Here is a 16838-nt window from a genome sequence, read left to right as displayed (position 1 = left end):
TCTGTGTGGTTCAGCAGTTTTGCAAAAAAAAGATATTCCAGGTCTCACACATTATAGCCACTCTTTGTCCTGAACAAGCACTGCAACAGGTTTTAATGGACCGCAGCTCTCCTCATTATTCCTCATATGAACGGCCTCCATTTGCTGGCAATTTGTACAAGCAGAGGCCAGACAGTAATTCTAGTCTGATTACATCAACATAACAGGAAGTGCAGTAAACAGAGTAATACTAAGTACCCCATTTAAAAGCCACTGACAGTAATGGCATCTGAGACAACATTCGGAGAGCAAGAAACCAGGTCAAGTTGACTCGTCTACATTGCATCAAGTAGGGCCTCTTGGCTCCTGCAGCACAACTACAGAGACTGTGACAAAGTTGTATTAAAAAAACATACAATGCTTTATCCAAATATTATGTGTTTGTGCACTAGTTGCAGAACTGTTCCACTTTCTATTGTCAAAATAACAGCATTGAGTCAATCTCCTAAATGCAATTTCCTCCCCATTTGTGGAAAATGAGCTGAAAACAATGCCAAACATTCCTGCCTCTTAAAGCTTACAGACAATCCTTATCGATCTCTATGCTGCAGCCATGCAGCTCCTCACTTCCTGACTGATGTGTTGCTGGGCGACAGCTAAATTATGCAATGCTGCTGTCTCCACAGACGGGCTTTAGTGCCTGAACAGGAAAAGCAAGGCTCAGGGGTGCCAAGTGTTCCCGCGGCTCGTAATAGATTTGGTCCAATGTGGCCTGCTGGCCAAGAGTTTTTTTCTCCTTTAAATGTATTCCTCACCCGAGTTGTACAACAGGTCTTTCCTGGAGAACGTTTTTCATGTTGCACTTGTTAATTTTATAGCAATAAAACTATTAGTTTTCTTTTTATAGCTTTCTTGTAAAACAAAAACTTGTCTTGGCGGAAAGACAGGGTACAGATCTGATTGGAAAAGCTAGTGCTAATGTACCTGGTTACTTAAACGATACAAACCAACAATGAATTTGTGTAATAATAATAATAGTATGTCTTTATGCTTCCATATATTACATCACATAATGTAAAAGAAAGAAAAACGTAATTACTTAATCTTACATGCAAAACCAACACTCTTAAACTTTAAGACTGTGAGTTATGTGACATTTACTGATACCAGTTTAAAACAGAGATGCATCAGTCAGGCTTTTACTAGTCAATACAGATTTCCAGTTTCTATTTAAGGTCTGACCAACAGAGTCCAATCTTCTTCCTAAGAACTACAACAAGTCGAAATTTAGTGTTCATTTAGTGTGAATTCAACAGTTTAATGAAATAAAAATTCACCGTAAAAAAAAGAATAGCAGCACATAAAGATGCAGGTTCCTGATAGAGGTTGTAGTTTTGAATTTACCAAGATATTACAGTTACAATACTGTTCAATTTATTTCAGCTTATTTAAACATCACCCATTCAGAACACGTGCATTACATGGCAAACATATCCAATTTCCAAGATATATCCAAGAGTAATATATAATAAAATTAATCCGCTCCAATAGACATCAAATGCAGATGCCTAAATTTCAATTTAATTCTTGTTATAACACAAATCAGCAAAATTCAATTTATTATGCAGCAACCAGAGTAAGCATGCGGAGAAGGTGGAAAGGACAGACTCCATTTTAACAGGAAGAGACCTCTACCAGAAATTGGCTCAATATGAGCAACAATCTGCTGCGACTGATGGGGCTTGAAAGAACAGAGCAGAGAGAAAATATCTTTTTAGAGGTGGACTAACAGGTCTTTGAGGGCCAGAATTTTTGCTGATTGGCAGGTATTCAAATACTTATTTGCAGCAGTAACATACAAATAAATTATTTTAAAAGTCTTTGTTTTGTTTTTAGATTTTGTCTCTCATGCACCTAAGATGAAAGTTTCAGACTCCTCCATAATTTCTAAGTTGGAGAATTTGCAAAATACTTATCTATCTATCTATCTATCTATCTATCTATCTATCTATCTATCTATCTATCTATCTATCTATCTATCTATCTATCTATCTATCTATCTATCTATCTATCTATCTATCTATCTATCTATCTATCTATCTATCTATCTATCTATCTATCTATCTATCTATCTATCTATCTATCTATCTATCTATCTATCTATCTATCTATCTATCTATAAATAATTGTATTTGTCATGTTATAATAAAGAAACGATGATATGACAAAAATATTACATTACCAACCCCTATGTTGGCCTTTATCTGATATTTACTAACCTCAAAACAGTGCATCAAAGAACATGCTGTTTTTTGATGTGTTCACACTTACAGACTGAAACAAGGTGGGAGTCTAAGTTTTGATTAATTTCATAAATGGGTGGTTAACCCATCTGAGACAACAGGATAAGCACCAACAAGTGATCTCTGTACTTTGCAGTGAGGTGTTTGCTGTTCAAAATGCCTCAGGTTTGAAGGGTTGTTTCCACAATACAATTCTCAAATCTTTTCCATAATTGTTTTATAGTGTTCACGATTAACTGTGCTCATGAAGGGCCATTTAGAATAGTCTGTTTTTCTCCTTATTATCTAGTTGGAGGACCCATGACCTATGACCAAGGCTGCACTTTCTGACACAGGGCTGTATGTTTTGCTTTAGGATGCCTCACTATACTTTCAGTTGTATTGTACCATGCGCACTTTCAAGGTTCCTGGTGCCTAAATAAGTTCACATGTCATAAAAGGTACTGTGATCTTTCCATTAAAAGCTTTGTTTTTTGTTCCATAACCATACAGCTGATGTGGCTGGCCAAATAACTTGAGGGTTGTCTTATCAGTTGAAAGGATATCTTCCCAGAAACTTTGGGGCTTGTATATGTGCATTTTTGGGAATTTAAGTGTGAGTACGTTGTGTTTGTCTTACATTGTATGCCTCCTGGGTCTTCTTGCATGGAACTTCGGTGGCCCAGAGGTCTTAGCCCAAATACAAAAGCCACAACACAAATACAATATGGAGGACCGATCCTGACAAAATTAAAAATAAAAGCAGAAATAAATATATTTCGTTTTTCCTTTTCCTTAAGACATGCATTTTCATCAAGAAATGTATATATTTTGTTTTTCCTTTTCCTTAGACATGCGTTTTCACCAAGAAATGTATATATTTCCTTTTTCCTTTTCCTTAGACATGCCTTTGTTTTTTTTTTACATTTCCCCGTCTCTCTTTTTCCTTTACCGTATGCATTTCTCCTTCATTATACAAATGAGGAGGGCTGCCTTCTTCTTTCCAGCTCCTCTACTATAGGTCAATAAACAGGAAGGAGGAGGATCCATATGCAGGCCGAGGGTGCGTCCCAAATTCAGGGGCTGGATCCTTCCAAGTCCGTACTTGTGGGCCGATTACGTCACAGCGCGGCGCAGAAGGTCTGTCAAATGCGGCCGACAAATGTGTCCTTCTTTTGCCCGATTTGAAGGATGAGTTGTGAGTATCCTTTGCAGTCCATCTTTTCCCATGATTCATTGCGGGTCGAAGCGGTTTGGTCAAGCAGGGGCAGCCATGGCGGACCACACTGGCAAAAGCTGTGAGTAAACTGAAAAATTACACTTTCTGTGACACAAATTAACTATTATAGTGTTTTTAGTGTGGGAATATAACTGTGTAGACGTGAAAAATCTGCTTGATTTATTAAGACATCGCTTAATTTCAAATGTGCTCCGACGTGTTCGGAGTTTTCCAGTCCGATTGTAACTGCCAGCTTGCCTCGCCAGCCTCCCCGGAGAAATCTGACCGGACTGTCGGCAGTGAGCTCCTGCTGGCAGTCATCACAGTGAACTTTAAACACAAGTGATTTCTAACAGATTGTGTTAGTATTATTTTAATTTATTGTGTCATTTGTTCATGTAAGTTGATTTGACATTACAGGTGATATTAAAGTTAACCTGAATAAATGGACAATTTTATGTAATCTGACCGTATCGCTGGAGAGTGTGATTGAGAATAAATAAGCTTTTAAATATTCATTTTTGATGAAGAAATGTGCTATATGTGTTTTTAAAAGTGTATTTATAATTCAGCTAGCATTATAATTTGTGATTCCAGGTACAGCTGAAGAGAAATACACTTTCAAATGCAAGCAAATCTCAGTAAAGAAGTGAAAAGTTTGAAGGAGCTTGTTTTAGGCATTTGCATATAAATATTTTAATATGTTCTGCAAATTAAGACAAATGTAAAATTAAAAAAAGGCTATTTTTACACTGATATTAAGCAAGATGGGTTTTTTTGTTTTGTTTTTGTTGTTTATGGACAAAGGAGCAGACGGGCCAGTTTATTAAGCTCAGGGGTGAGAACCACCACCTTTTTACTGGAGCTAAAAACTCAGCCACCGTGGCTTGGAGGTACAATAACAACATTCTTTGCAGTCACTTTCTGTCCAGTTTCAAAAACTCCTATCTTTCTAACTTTCATAAATATCCATCCAGTGATTAACATACTTCTTTTGGTTTTCCCTCTTTCTTTTTGCTTATTAGGACAATTCTGGAGAAGATGAGCCAACAGGTGTCTTTATGCAACTAACGACCTCAAACAGGTGCTTCTAATTTAGAATAATAAGTGGAGTGGAGGTGGACTTTTTAGAGGTGGACTAACAGATCTTTGAGGGCCAGAATTGTTGCTGATTGGCAGGTGTTCAAATACTTATTTGCAGCAGTAACACACAAATAAATTATTTAAAAAGTCATTGCTTTTTTTTAGATTTTGTCTCTCACAGTGGACGTGCACCTAAGATGAAAGTTTCAGACTCCTCCATATTCTAAGTTGGAAAACTTGAAAAGTTGCAGGGTGTTCAAATCTATCTATCTATCTATCTATCTATCTATCTATCTATCTATCTATCTATCTATCTATCTATCTATCTATCTATCTATCTATCTATCTATCTATCTATCTATCTATCTATCTATCTATCTATCTATCTATCTATCTATCTATCTATCTATCTATCTATCTATCTATCTATCTATCTATCTATCTATCCATCCATCTATCTATCTATCTATCTATCTATCTATCTATCTATCTATCTATCTATCTATCTATCTATCTATCTATCTATCTATCTATCTATCTATCTATCTATCTATCTATCTATCTATCTATCTATCTATCTATCTATCTATCTATCTATCTATCTATCTATCTATCTATAAATAATTGTATTTGTCATGTTATAATAAAGAAACGATGATATGACAAAAATATTACATTACCAACCCCTATGTTGGCCTTTATCTGATATTTACTAACCTCAAAACAGTGCATCAAAGAACATGCTGTTTTTTGATGTGTTCACACTTACAGACTGAAACAAGGTGGGAGTCTAAGTTTTGATTAATTTCATAAATGGGTGGTTAACCCATCTGAGACAACAGGATAAAAAATGTCCAAATGTTAACAAAACCATTTCTAAATAAAGTAACTTATTTCTGTCATTATTATGGTATCCAGCAAATAGAAATAAATTTGGGAACCCTAACTAAAACAGGAAAAGTTTAGTGCGATATATTATCAGACAGTGAGAAATAAAGGGTATGTTTCTTTATACTACCTTTTTATACTGCATGTGTTAACATCTAGTTTAATCTGTATGTGGAAAGGCAAAATAAAAATACTTATGACCACACAAAAATTATAGCAAGAAGAGGTGGCCTTTTTTTCTCTCATGGATGTGGCTGGGTACATTACAAAGGTCACGTAGCCTTAATCCCATTTCAGAGGAGACTGGGTGCTGTGGTTGCACAGCCCATCTCTCGCTCTACACTGCACCGTTGTCTATCCCCTTGTTTGACATTCATTTACTCTGCTGTTTAGGAGAGGGCCGAGGTCACCGTTCATACATCACTGACACAGAAACACTGGTTAACATGTCTGTCCACACCCAGCTGCCCTGTATAAGACATTCACATCCATTCAAATAGGCAGGACTACTTGGCTACAAGATGGATTATTTGTAATGGCTGTCAGTCAAATTGTTTCAAAGAATTAGGCAAATCTAATTCAACTCTGGGCGCCATTGTATCTTTCGACATGCAAAAACTGTTTCAGTTGGAACGTGTCTTAAAAAACAATATCATCATCAAATTTAGTTACAAGGCAAATACATTTTAAACTCATAAAACCTATAACTATTGAGTATGAAACAGAGAAATCGGAATCGACGTATCCTTTAGTTTTTCCAAAACCAGTAGTCAGTTTAAGAAGCATTTTCTGATAGTTAATAACGGCTTTAAGAGCCATGCCTCTTAACAACGGGAATTGAGAACCATATATGGATGATGATATCATATATGGTGTTTTCTGTGTCCGCAGTATCTGATTGCACGTCACCACCAACAACTGTTTTTCAATTGAAAATACTTAAAATCTTTTAAGGGAAAGAACCACTCAAATATGAGGGAAGAGGAAGCAAAATAGTTCATGCCACAGCTAGGATAGATAGAGCAAGCAGGGAGTCAACAACCAGACCACCAAGGGACCCGCACCTCCTGTTTTTGAGCATAAAGTCAGATAAGAAAATGCTTTAGTTTGGAGCAGTTATTACTCAGAATTAATGTTAGTGTTTTTTGTCAGTACTAAAATGTCTGGTGATGTTCGTATGTTGCATTAAATCCATAACCACTCTCGGCAAAAGATCCCCCTGCATATTAAGCCATGATAATTAGCTTCAACTGTTAATAATTTCTTATCTGTGTTTAAGCCAATGGAAGGAGAGAGTGTTAGATTGCAGGTGTAGTCTGAGTTTATATCATATAGTTTAACTTCTTTTCTATCCACGACACTTGAAGCATTAGCATGAAGTGACTTTTTAGGACCAAACCACGTTGTAGGTGAAACTAACTGGGCTTAGAGTCTGAGTTGCATGACAAATTGTGTCCTTGGAATAATGTATTTCAGAGTTGCATCACTGTAGTGAAGTTAAACCTTTGAGTAAAACACAGTCTGATTATGTGGAGAAATGTGAATTGAACAATCACTCTGCTTTCAATATAAAATAGGATATACTGGAGACAGTAGTTCAGAGGAACTTGGTGATGCATGCCTGTGCACATGAGGGTAACACTGATAGTCAGAATCAAAGCAGAATTTACAATGTCTATTTGAATGATCCTGGAATTTTAGTATTTTGAATTAGGTTTTTGTCACAAAGAGTCATTTGCCACTGTGAATTCAGACAGACTGGGCTTTTGACTAAGTGCCTTTAAATCCCACCATAGGGTGCCAGTTTGTTAGGTCTCCAGGGAACTACTCTCTAACAAAATTTCTCTTGACCGCCTCCTCCTTACTGGATAAATCATGTTGTAAAACTTCACTTTATCTTATGAAATTCTAGTTGCTGACTGCCATTACTATGCTCATCTTGGACGGCCATTGTCTTGGCATTTATGCCCGAGTTTATGCCCGAGTTTGCAGTGCATCACTGAAGAGTATCATAATCTTCAGCATCACTGAAGAGTATCATAATCTTCAGCAACTTTCTTGGCAGAGTTGCGCTTTCTTTTTTCTCTTTCACACTTTTTCTTTCACAACCTTCTCAATTTTGGTCATGGAAATTAATAGAACTATAATAAAGTACAAGTCTAAGGAAAGTTAAAAGGAAAAAACAATTATGTATTTGCCCTTTAAACTTTGTCTTGCTTAATGCTTCTCACCAATTTTAATCACCCATTTGTTCTGGATAACATCAGGACTTTTCTAAATATAATTGGCTTGGCTTCGGCAACATGGCAATATCTCTGGACAGCATTCATCCACCAAGTGGCTCTGATAAAAGTCTCCATCCAATGTGACGGGTTACATGAGACACACACCCACGTGTTAAAGTAAGGGTTAATCTATAAAGAAATCTCTCCTTAGCAAGTAATTGTATCTCTCCTTTGTCTTTCAAAATATTATAAATATCATCTGCTATTATTTTAGATATTTGGTATTTGTGGCATCTGTCAGATTTGACTCTGGCCTCTAAAAGATGATAACATAAAAAAAGAAACACACACACACACTTCCTCTGCTTACACCGATCCCTTCCCCCTACAGTGGTGCAACCTGAAACTGCCTGAAGAGATGAACCGTCATTAAATACTGCAGAGCTGACATAATGACAGGAAAGATAAAAGAGAGGAAACAAAAAAAGGCCAGACCAATTCTCGTCCCATAAAGCCTCCCCAACCCCCAGGCCCTGGCCGCCTCTCCTAATAAAAGACACCAGGCCACACATAGGGTACTGGTCAGCTACAAGTTAGCGGGTACAATCTACTGTTCAGGGAATGCTCAGACAAAACATGGCCAGCTTACAGTAAAATAATAATCTAGTATTTAACCTGGAGGGAAACAGGGACCAGTCCGACCAATTTGGTAAACCTGTTTTCTTTAAACTCTTTGAACTGCAGGGCTACCATGACCCATTATCTATTGTCTATGCTCCAAAGTTAAATTTGGAATTATGGTTAAGAGCAGTGGTTATCTTCCCCCTAAGCACTCTGCTTGCGACCACAAACATTAATCTCCCAGTGCTTGCAAGCATGCGAGAACAACACACCCACATGGATGAACAGACCACAAAAAACTGGCCCAAAAATTGTTTAGAAAACTGGAGCTATGGATCAGATGCCAAGTGTAAAGTTTGTAACAGTTTTCATTTTTATTTTAACAGCTGTGCAGAGGTTACAATGGGTACATTAGTGGATCTAAAACGTTGTATTTTATCTGTCTGGATACAACAATTCAAAACTTTTAACGGAAACTCACCTAAAGCTCTTCTGCTGTGAAAGAGACACTTGATTTATTGGTCTTATATGAGCTCACATATTTTAAAGGATAAGTGAGACTAGTCCAAGATTTGCGTAAGTATGTCTAAACTAGAGAGACACTAATTAGTCAGCCAGTTATCATAAGTGGGCAATTTCCCCTTGGTCAGCTCTGACTGGTAATACGTTCAATAATAAAAGAAAACAAATTGTCCCCTGATCATTGAATACATCAAAACTGAAAAATCTTGCTATTCTTTGGTCTGTAAATCCACAAACATTTCAGTACCTTCATTTCATACCTTTCCAGTTTGAGTTGTTTCGACCAATCAAAATGTAGTTGTATGACTTCAAAAATAACACCTACTAAAATTTTAATTATACATAAGATTTGCTAACTTTTATGACAATTCATCTCCATTAGGGCTGCATGATATTTGAAACCTTTGCGATGGCAATAGCAATAAATATTGTGACGATGATATCAGTTGCAATATATGCTTATTTTCTTCTTTTGTCTCTTTCTCATCTGGGCTTCTATCACTGTGTGACCTTTAGCATTTTGGTCTGTCACATCTGGAGACTGTGTCCAATGGCTAAATATTCCATTTGCATGTAAATGCAAGTTCATAACCATTGGAATATATTAGTTAACAATTATTGCACTCCAAGGAGTATATTTGCTATATGAATATTGCACACACTGATATTTGGATGACAAAATATTGGCAAAAAAAATTTACAGCTTTCATCTCCATAAATAATTAAAGCACTAAACTACAATAGTGGGGGAAAATCATATGCTATAGTTTAAGCACATGGTTTACTTACAGGTATAAAATTGAAGTATAAAGGGACAAAATGGTAATATGCAGGTATAAAACTGGTGTATGATTAGGCAAAGCAGCAAACTGAACTTTGATGTACTTTCTTTTGGCTTTTGTCAGTTAGATGTTAGGAGCATATGTTCTGACACACAAAATGGCAACAGTTTTATAATCCGTTCATAGTCTGCTGTCTCCACTACAGAACCATCAAATTCTTGAATTAGAACAAATGTACAAAAATGAATTTGTATGTACTTATAAAGAAAATCAGAATCAGGTCTTTTGTAGAGAGAAAATGTGTTGAAAAAGTAGGGTATTTTTTAAAGAAAAGGAAGTCTGCTGTTTGTGAAGAACTGTCGTTTTGCTCTTCAATGAATTCTTCCATTTCTCACAATTTTATGAAACTCACAGTCTTCGTTGTGCAACAAAGTATAACATTAGTATTCTGTTTCTGACACCAGTGTTGAAAAACGATGGTTATCCGTAGAATAAGATCTGGAAAGTATCAAAATCCCAAACCCTCTTTACACAGGTCAAAGAATGAAAAAAAAAAAAACTCAAATATCAGGCTAGGAGTAGAGTAAAAAAAAAAGTTTCAATTCAGTCACACGTCAAATGAAATTGCTGTTAACACAAACAATTAACCTCGTTGGTTTTCAATAGTATGAACATAGCACTTTCGTGTACATGCAAGGTTTGTAGCTCACCCTGAGACAATGTGCTTGAGCAAGTGAAGTTTGCCTTATAGAAGCAGCAAATGGCAGCAATATTGTTGGATATAATAATGCAATGTTCACGCAATCTCCCACACTTCACAGCTAGTTCTCAACTCAGCTCTGCGACTACCTCCATTGGCAGCTCAGAGCCCACCTCAGTTCTTTAACAAGTCACACTGAGATGGCAAGGAGCCAATGTAAGGTTTGCTTTTAGGGTTGGGCAGGTAGGAGATTCTCCCTCTGCGATAACCTTGAGCAATAATACCAGTTTCACAGAATCACAGTATTTATTATCCCAGGTGGGGATAAATAAATATCAATATATTTAAAACCATGATTGAATGTAATTATTGCTTTCTTTTAAGTGGTACAATTGTGATACTTAATGTAACCACTGCCTTAAAGTAGCATATATGATAATGGATCATTTTTACTTTTAGAACTGTGTTTGTCTGGCCGTTTGCAGTGACAGATGTATTCCAAACAACACTTACCTTTATCTCAATAAGACCACCAAATTCTATATAGTCTGCAATATTCACCAGTTGTATAGTCTCAACGGCCAGGACAGTCTTTTTTGTGCAGAAGCCTTCTTATTCAGCTGATTAGCAGTAAGCAGCAACAGTTGGGGGAGGGGCAGCACCAAATTACTTTATGCTCCATGGAGCCCAAAAAACACTGGTAACTACAGGACTTTTTTAAGGATCTCAGTCACTTTAAACCATAACAACCACATGAAAGGTTTTAATAAAGGTTACAGATTCAAACCCCCTAAAATGTTCATCCTCCCATTTCAAGGGTTAAAACTTTTGTTAACAGGAGGCCAGAGAGCATGCCACAGTGACCAGAGGTTTCTTTGGCTATATGGAGTAGAGTAATGCAGTGATGTACGCCCCTGTCTCCACTCGTTTCTATGCACCGCCTATCAGCTGGCTGAAAAAAGGCTAACACATGTCTCCTAAACTCACACGGGAGACAAATTTAGCTGTTTAGAAATATTTCAGTTTGCAAACACCAAACCACAAGTATTAGCTGGAAAAGTCTGCTCAGTCTAAATTTAATTTAAGTAGCAGACTGCAGGTTGGCTAACCGAGCAGGAAGCTCAACTACATAACAAGCCAAAATCAGCCTGTTATTCTACCATTGTTAATCTAAAAATAGCGGAACAGCATAAATGTATAATATTGTGCAAGAACTTGAAAACAATAAAATTAAGTTTTTGTTCTGTACCTTTGTTGAAATCTATGTATCTAAATCAGAATAACAATAAATGTAACAGTTATTATTACAGGAGTAATAATCAATATGTGAAATTATTTTAAGAGCAGTTGGAATAATTTCAGTTTTTTTTGTTATAAATCAAAAGTATTCAGAACACTCAATACATTCCTATTTCAAATGTGTGTGGAAATATCATGGAACCATGATATATTTACTGAATGTTATGATACCATTAGAATGTCATACCAGCCCATGCTTCCATGGAAAAATCTATTTCTCAAAGGGAGTAAATGGCTACTGCCTTTAAACCGGTCAGGCATATTTGCCTTTAAATAGATAGTAATAAAATACCAGTGCATGGGAGCTAAATCAACTTAGCTCACTGTCCAATCATAGATATGTCTTGTTACAGTATCCATTTCTGCGCAGCTACAGGTTTTTATATCACTTACAGGCTCCTGAGCTCTCGGTTTAACCTGCTCCCTCTGCAGCTATGATGTTCAACCACATGGCACTTGGCTCGGTTCCCTCTTGACTTGTCAGTGTTCTGTAATACTGTGCTGAGGCGATATTTACCTTGAAGGGAAAGTTCACTTGGCACATTGCCGAACCTCTCGGGGTGGCTGCTACTGTGTACTACATCCAACCTTTCCACCCACCCAAAATCATCGAGCTGACCCAGGCAGCCACCCACAGCCTCACAGCAGCAGCACTGCTTGGACCAGAGCCAAACCAGAATCCGAGCAAAGCGCCAGTAGGGATAAAAAGCAAGATACACACACTTAAAATGTGAGTGCAAGAGGAGAAAACTGGTGAGCGTGAACAAATTGCACCTTGGCCTGGCAGTCTGCCAAGACTCATTCAAGAAGCCTTTTTTTTACCCACCACAAAAGCCAATCGGCGGTCACCCCCCGTAGAGATTTCAAGCGTTTTACAAAGATACTCCTGGAGCAGTGCACGGCACAGTCAAGATTAAGCAGTCTTTCCTAGCAGGAGGGTTAGCAGAGAAATCAAACTAAGCTCACAGAATCTAACAAAAGACAGGAACACGTTTGGAGAGCCAATATTAGCAGAGCACATTTAATATTTAGTGGGCATGCCTAGGAAAAATGCAAAACACAATATGCCATAAGGAAAGATTAAATAAAAATCACAGTATGAGGAGCCACACAGTGAAAGGAACTAACCTGTCTGAAGTGGTCATCAAATCCCCAGTCGGCCTGTCCATTAGGAGAGGTAGATGAGTTTGGTCCCGCAGGAGACATGCCCTCATCAGGTTCCTGCTTCACTCTAACAGGTGGAGAAGCAGCCCTCTGGGGGGCCAACATGGAGTAGCCTGCCAATGGACGGGCTGGGATGCGGGAGGTGTTCTGTTGCAGAGCCAGGGTCTGCTTGCGGAGAAACTCCAGACCACTGGCATTTCCCTCGTCCTCGTCACTGCCCTCGTCCCCCTCCATCACCTCGTTGTCGTCATCCTCGTCGGCAGAATCCCGGCCTCTGTCCTCGTCCTCCTCTCTTTCTGAGTCTACACTGCTCTGATTGGACACTCGAGGAGGCAAGCCGCCAGCAGGAACGCCTCCGGCCATACCTTTGCCCATGAAGCTTGCCCCGGAGGCCCGGGCCGCCGCCAGGATGGCCTGCTGGGCAGCGACCTGCTGAGCGTACATGATGTGGGCCTCTCGTAGCTTACGTTCTTTCCTCTCCATCTCCAGACGGGCCTGCTGCTGGCGCTGGAGCTGCTCCATCACTGCCTCCAGCTTCATCCCCCCGGTAGGGGTGCTCTGGGGGAAGGCCACACTGGGCTCCTGAGACATGCTGGGCTGTGGAGGGAAGAGAAAGAGTCATAAAGTACCAGATACGGAAATCTAATCACTCTGTAAAGATGAAATGTCAACAAATTTGTACAAATACAAAAAAAAAAAATCCTAAATATCTGAAAACATAGCTTTGAAAGATTTTTAGTAGTAGTAACTTTATTATATGGGGTCAAAAATAAATGTCCCTTAGTGCCAAATAAAATTTCATATGCTAAATTCTAAACTAAAAATATTTCCACTCTGATCTTATTCTCTTTTTTTGCATAATGAAGTAGAACAATGCAGACACTAAATAATAGAAACTAATAAACTAGGCTCATTACAAAATACTTGGTGTTAACAAAATGACTGATGATGATAAATCAATGTTAAATAGGAAACAGCATATACACAAAGGAGACAAATATTAACATCTAAGACTTTTAGGACACGGGCAGAGACTCCTCGTAAACTTGTCCCTGATTTCTTAACCATGAAAAATCTCTCTTAATAGCTATTTTAATGAATTATATAGATAAATAATAATTAAAATGTTAAATATTATTTTAGGACTTTATGATGCATCCTATTTTCACCTATTGTTGACTACTTATATCCCGGTGTGGACTATTCCACTTTATGAACATTTTCTTCCACAAGTTAAATCTTTGGTAATAGGACAGATTATGTCCCTTCAGATTATGTTTGGATCAAACCAAGACAACTCTAACTTCCTCGTGCTGACAATATCATTATTCGATTCATAACTGCATTTCCTTACAGGAAACTGTAAGTAGATAATAGAAACTTAATTTTTATTGATTGTAGAATAATTCATGCTCCCTGAATGGATAAGAATTTTCATACAATCAATGAAGCTTCATTCATCAAAGCAGGAACAAAAGGGGTTTATGGCAACGGGTTTCTTCTCATGTCCAAAAACAATGTGTTACAAATCGACCAAAACTGCAAAAAAAAAAAAAATGGGTGAATGGGCACAATGACCCTCACCCATCAGGGCTGGACTGGTGTTGAAAAATGGTTGTCAAAGCAGGGGTGGACACTTGACAAGGGTGCTGGTCATTTCCCCCTTTTGTTGCAGCTTTGGGAATTGTCACGCCTCCCGCAGGGTATCTCAGATCCACCATAGTTAAATTCTTACCTGGTACGGGGCATGTTTTGTACCTGCTTTGACAACAAATTATTTTCTGTAATTTCTGTTTTATACTACTTTGAATGTCTTCTAGAAGGAAATGTAATTATAACTTCAGCAAATAATATCTACCAGCAGGAGTTCACAAAGAAATAATATTGTTTAAATTGATCAGAGGTAAGGTTTTCAAAGAGTCATCTGCCCCAAACTGGGATTAGAAAACATTTCAGTGGAAACAGGGAGTGATCAAAAAATTGTGATGTGAGAGTTGAGGAATTTTTGACCATTCATCTATATAAATAATACAAATATTTAACTACGATGAAAAATAAACGGACACGCCATAAATTAGGTATAATATGGGTACGTGAGGACTTGTTTACAGGTATGATATTGATGTAGGAAGAGAAGAAATGGAGGTTCAAACTGAAATGACCTGGAGTGCCGAAAAAAACAGCCAAATTTTAAAAAGCAAAAAATGGCAAAGAAGTGAAACGACCAGGACCGTAGGACTGGTACTGGAAAAATATTATCGTGAAAGCATTAAGGGGTGGACGCTTAACATGCCAATTTTATACAGCGTCAACGTGAAGAGTACTATTAATTGCTCGTTGTTGATTAACATTATTATTAAAATCAAACAACCACCCAAGTGGAGAAAAAAAACAGACACTGTTGAAGCACCTCTTCCTTATTAGGGCGAGTTGGCTGCCACATCCTCACAATAATGTGGATAACATAAGGACGAGATAACATGCAAACATGCCAAATATATATATATATATATATATATATATATATATATATATATATATATATATATATATATATATATATAATGTATTATCTTTTTTTGGCCTTGGCTCACAGAGCTATAATAATAAGACACGAGTGAAATGTAACCAACTATAAGGTCAAGTTACCTCTCCAAACTTTGCTCTCCTGTTTCTTTGGGAAACTACGCGCACAGCAGCCACCTCCTTCTCCAGGCAGCGTGAATAAAAGCGTTAAAACGAACTGTCGGATGGCTTTTTTTCAGCTCGCTGCCAGGTCAGAGAAACGCAGAGCCACAAACAAGCACAGCCACCACTCACCATTTGCGCCTTGCTATTGCTGGAATTGTCCACCATCCCTCCTTCCTCGGGCTTTATCCTCCCTTCTTCCCTCGTTTCTGGCACTCCTTCAAACACTTGTAAACACACACGCACGCACGCTTGCACGCCCCTCAGATTCCGACTGGTCCGGCGGCAGAAGGAAAGAAAAGGAGCTGTCCGCCGTTTTTCCTGAACCAGTTCCAGGTTTGTCCGTGTTTTCTGTCTGTTTCCCCCCTGCCTTTGTGAAATTCGTGATTTCCTTCTTTAATAGGTGAGGTAACAGGCTGGTAAATGAGCCGATCTAAAGTCTCGGAAAGCGCTGAGGTAACTCCCTGTCGTTTTTTTTTTTTTTTTTTTTTTTTACTCCAGTTGAGTTGACACCCCCTCACATGGCGCACACCCGCAATAGGCCCGCCCAGCGACAGCAACAAGTCTCTACCATTTCGATATAATTGAGTTATTAAATTATTTTATCTGTGAGTAATTGTATTATTCCTTAACCCATTGAGGACCAGAAAGAATATGTTTATGGTTATTGGGAGAACATCAATGCAATAATAAAATATAATTTTTAACTAGGTTAATTAGAACCTAACGAAAAATAAATTCTGCCACAAGTATTGATGCAATCATGTGTATATTTTAAAAGCTAGCAGTTACAATTTTACATTTTAATGCATGTGCTGTATACATTTTGCATATGTAAAGATCTTTCAAACGAAATGTGACAAAAATTGGTGGAAAGTGTTTACCGCAACAGGTAGCTGAGGAATGCTGCACAGCTCTATGCCGCCGCCTTCCGGAAACCAGGTGTTATGCGAAATTCTGTTCCCCTGAAATATTCTGTTCCCCCTGTGTCGGGAGCGCGCACTGCAGCCAGAGAGGCGGATCCGACTGTCTTCACAGCTTTTCTGATCGATTTGTCGGTAAAACGACGAAACGTATTCATGTCAATGTTGTTACTTAATTTTTAATCAACAGCTCCTAGAAAAAATTAATAAATACAAAATGAACCTGGTTTTGTGAGGTTGTTTTTGCACAGTTTCGTGTTGTTTCGCCGAAAGAATCCATGTCTTTTCCACCTTGTGTCATGTTCACTTTAACCTGATGGACATCAGTCAGCCACCAAACTCTGTTTTCCAACACATCGTGTTTATTTCTACTTTTTTATTACTGATATAAAACAATGGATGCTCACTCTGTTGGCTTCCTGAATAGATGAGAGTGTAGCTTATTTTTCTGGTAAATCGCGTT

At 38.0% G+C, this 16838-nt stretch overlaps 1 protein-coding gene across 1 annotated transcript in view; it reads right to left on the bottom strand.

Moving 5' to 3' along the window:
* LOC124866626 (AT-rich interactive domain-containing protein 3B-like) overlaps nt 1-15620 on the bottom strand; it is a 72535-nt gene extending 56915 nt beyond the window's left edge. The window contains exons 1-2 of the mRNA XM_047362503.1: nt 15585-15620; nt 12729-13361 (exon numbers count right to left, since the gene is read on the bottom strand). Of these exons, the coding sequence (XP_047218459.1) occupies nt 12729-13361; nt 15585-15620 (669 nt within the window). The remainder of the gene's footprint in view (nt 1-12728; nt 13362-15584) is intronic.
* Nucleotides 15621-16838: the final 1218 nt, after the last annotated feature.

The sequence above is a fragment of the Girardinichthys multiradiatus genome, chromosome 4 (assembly GCF_021462225.1).
Source record: "Girardinichthys multiradiatus isolate DD_20200921_A chromosome 4, DD_fGirMul_XY1, whole genome shotgun sequence".
NCBI lineage: Eukaryota > Metazoa > Chordata > Actinopteri > Cyprinodontiformes > Goodeidae > Girardinichthys > Girardinichthys multiradiatus.
The sequence above is the reverse complement of the archived record's forward strand: the minus strand, read 5'-3'. Positions and strand labels throughout refer to the sequence as shown.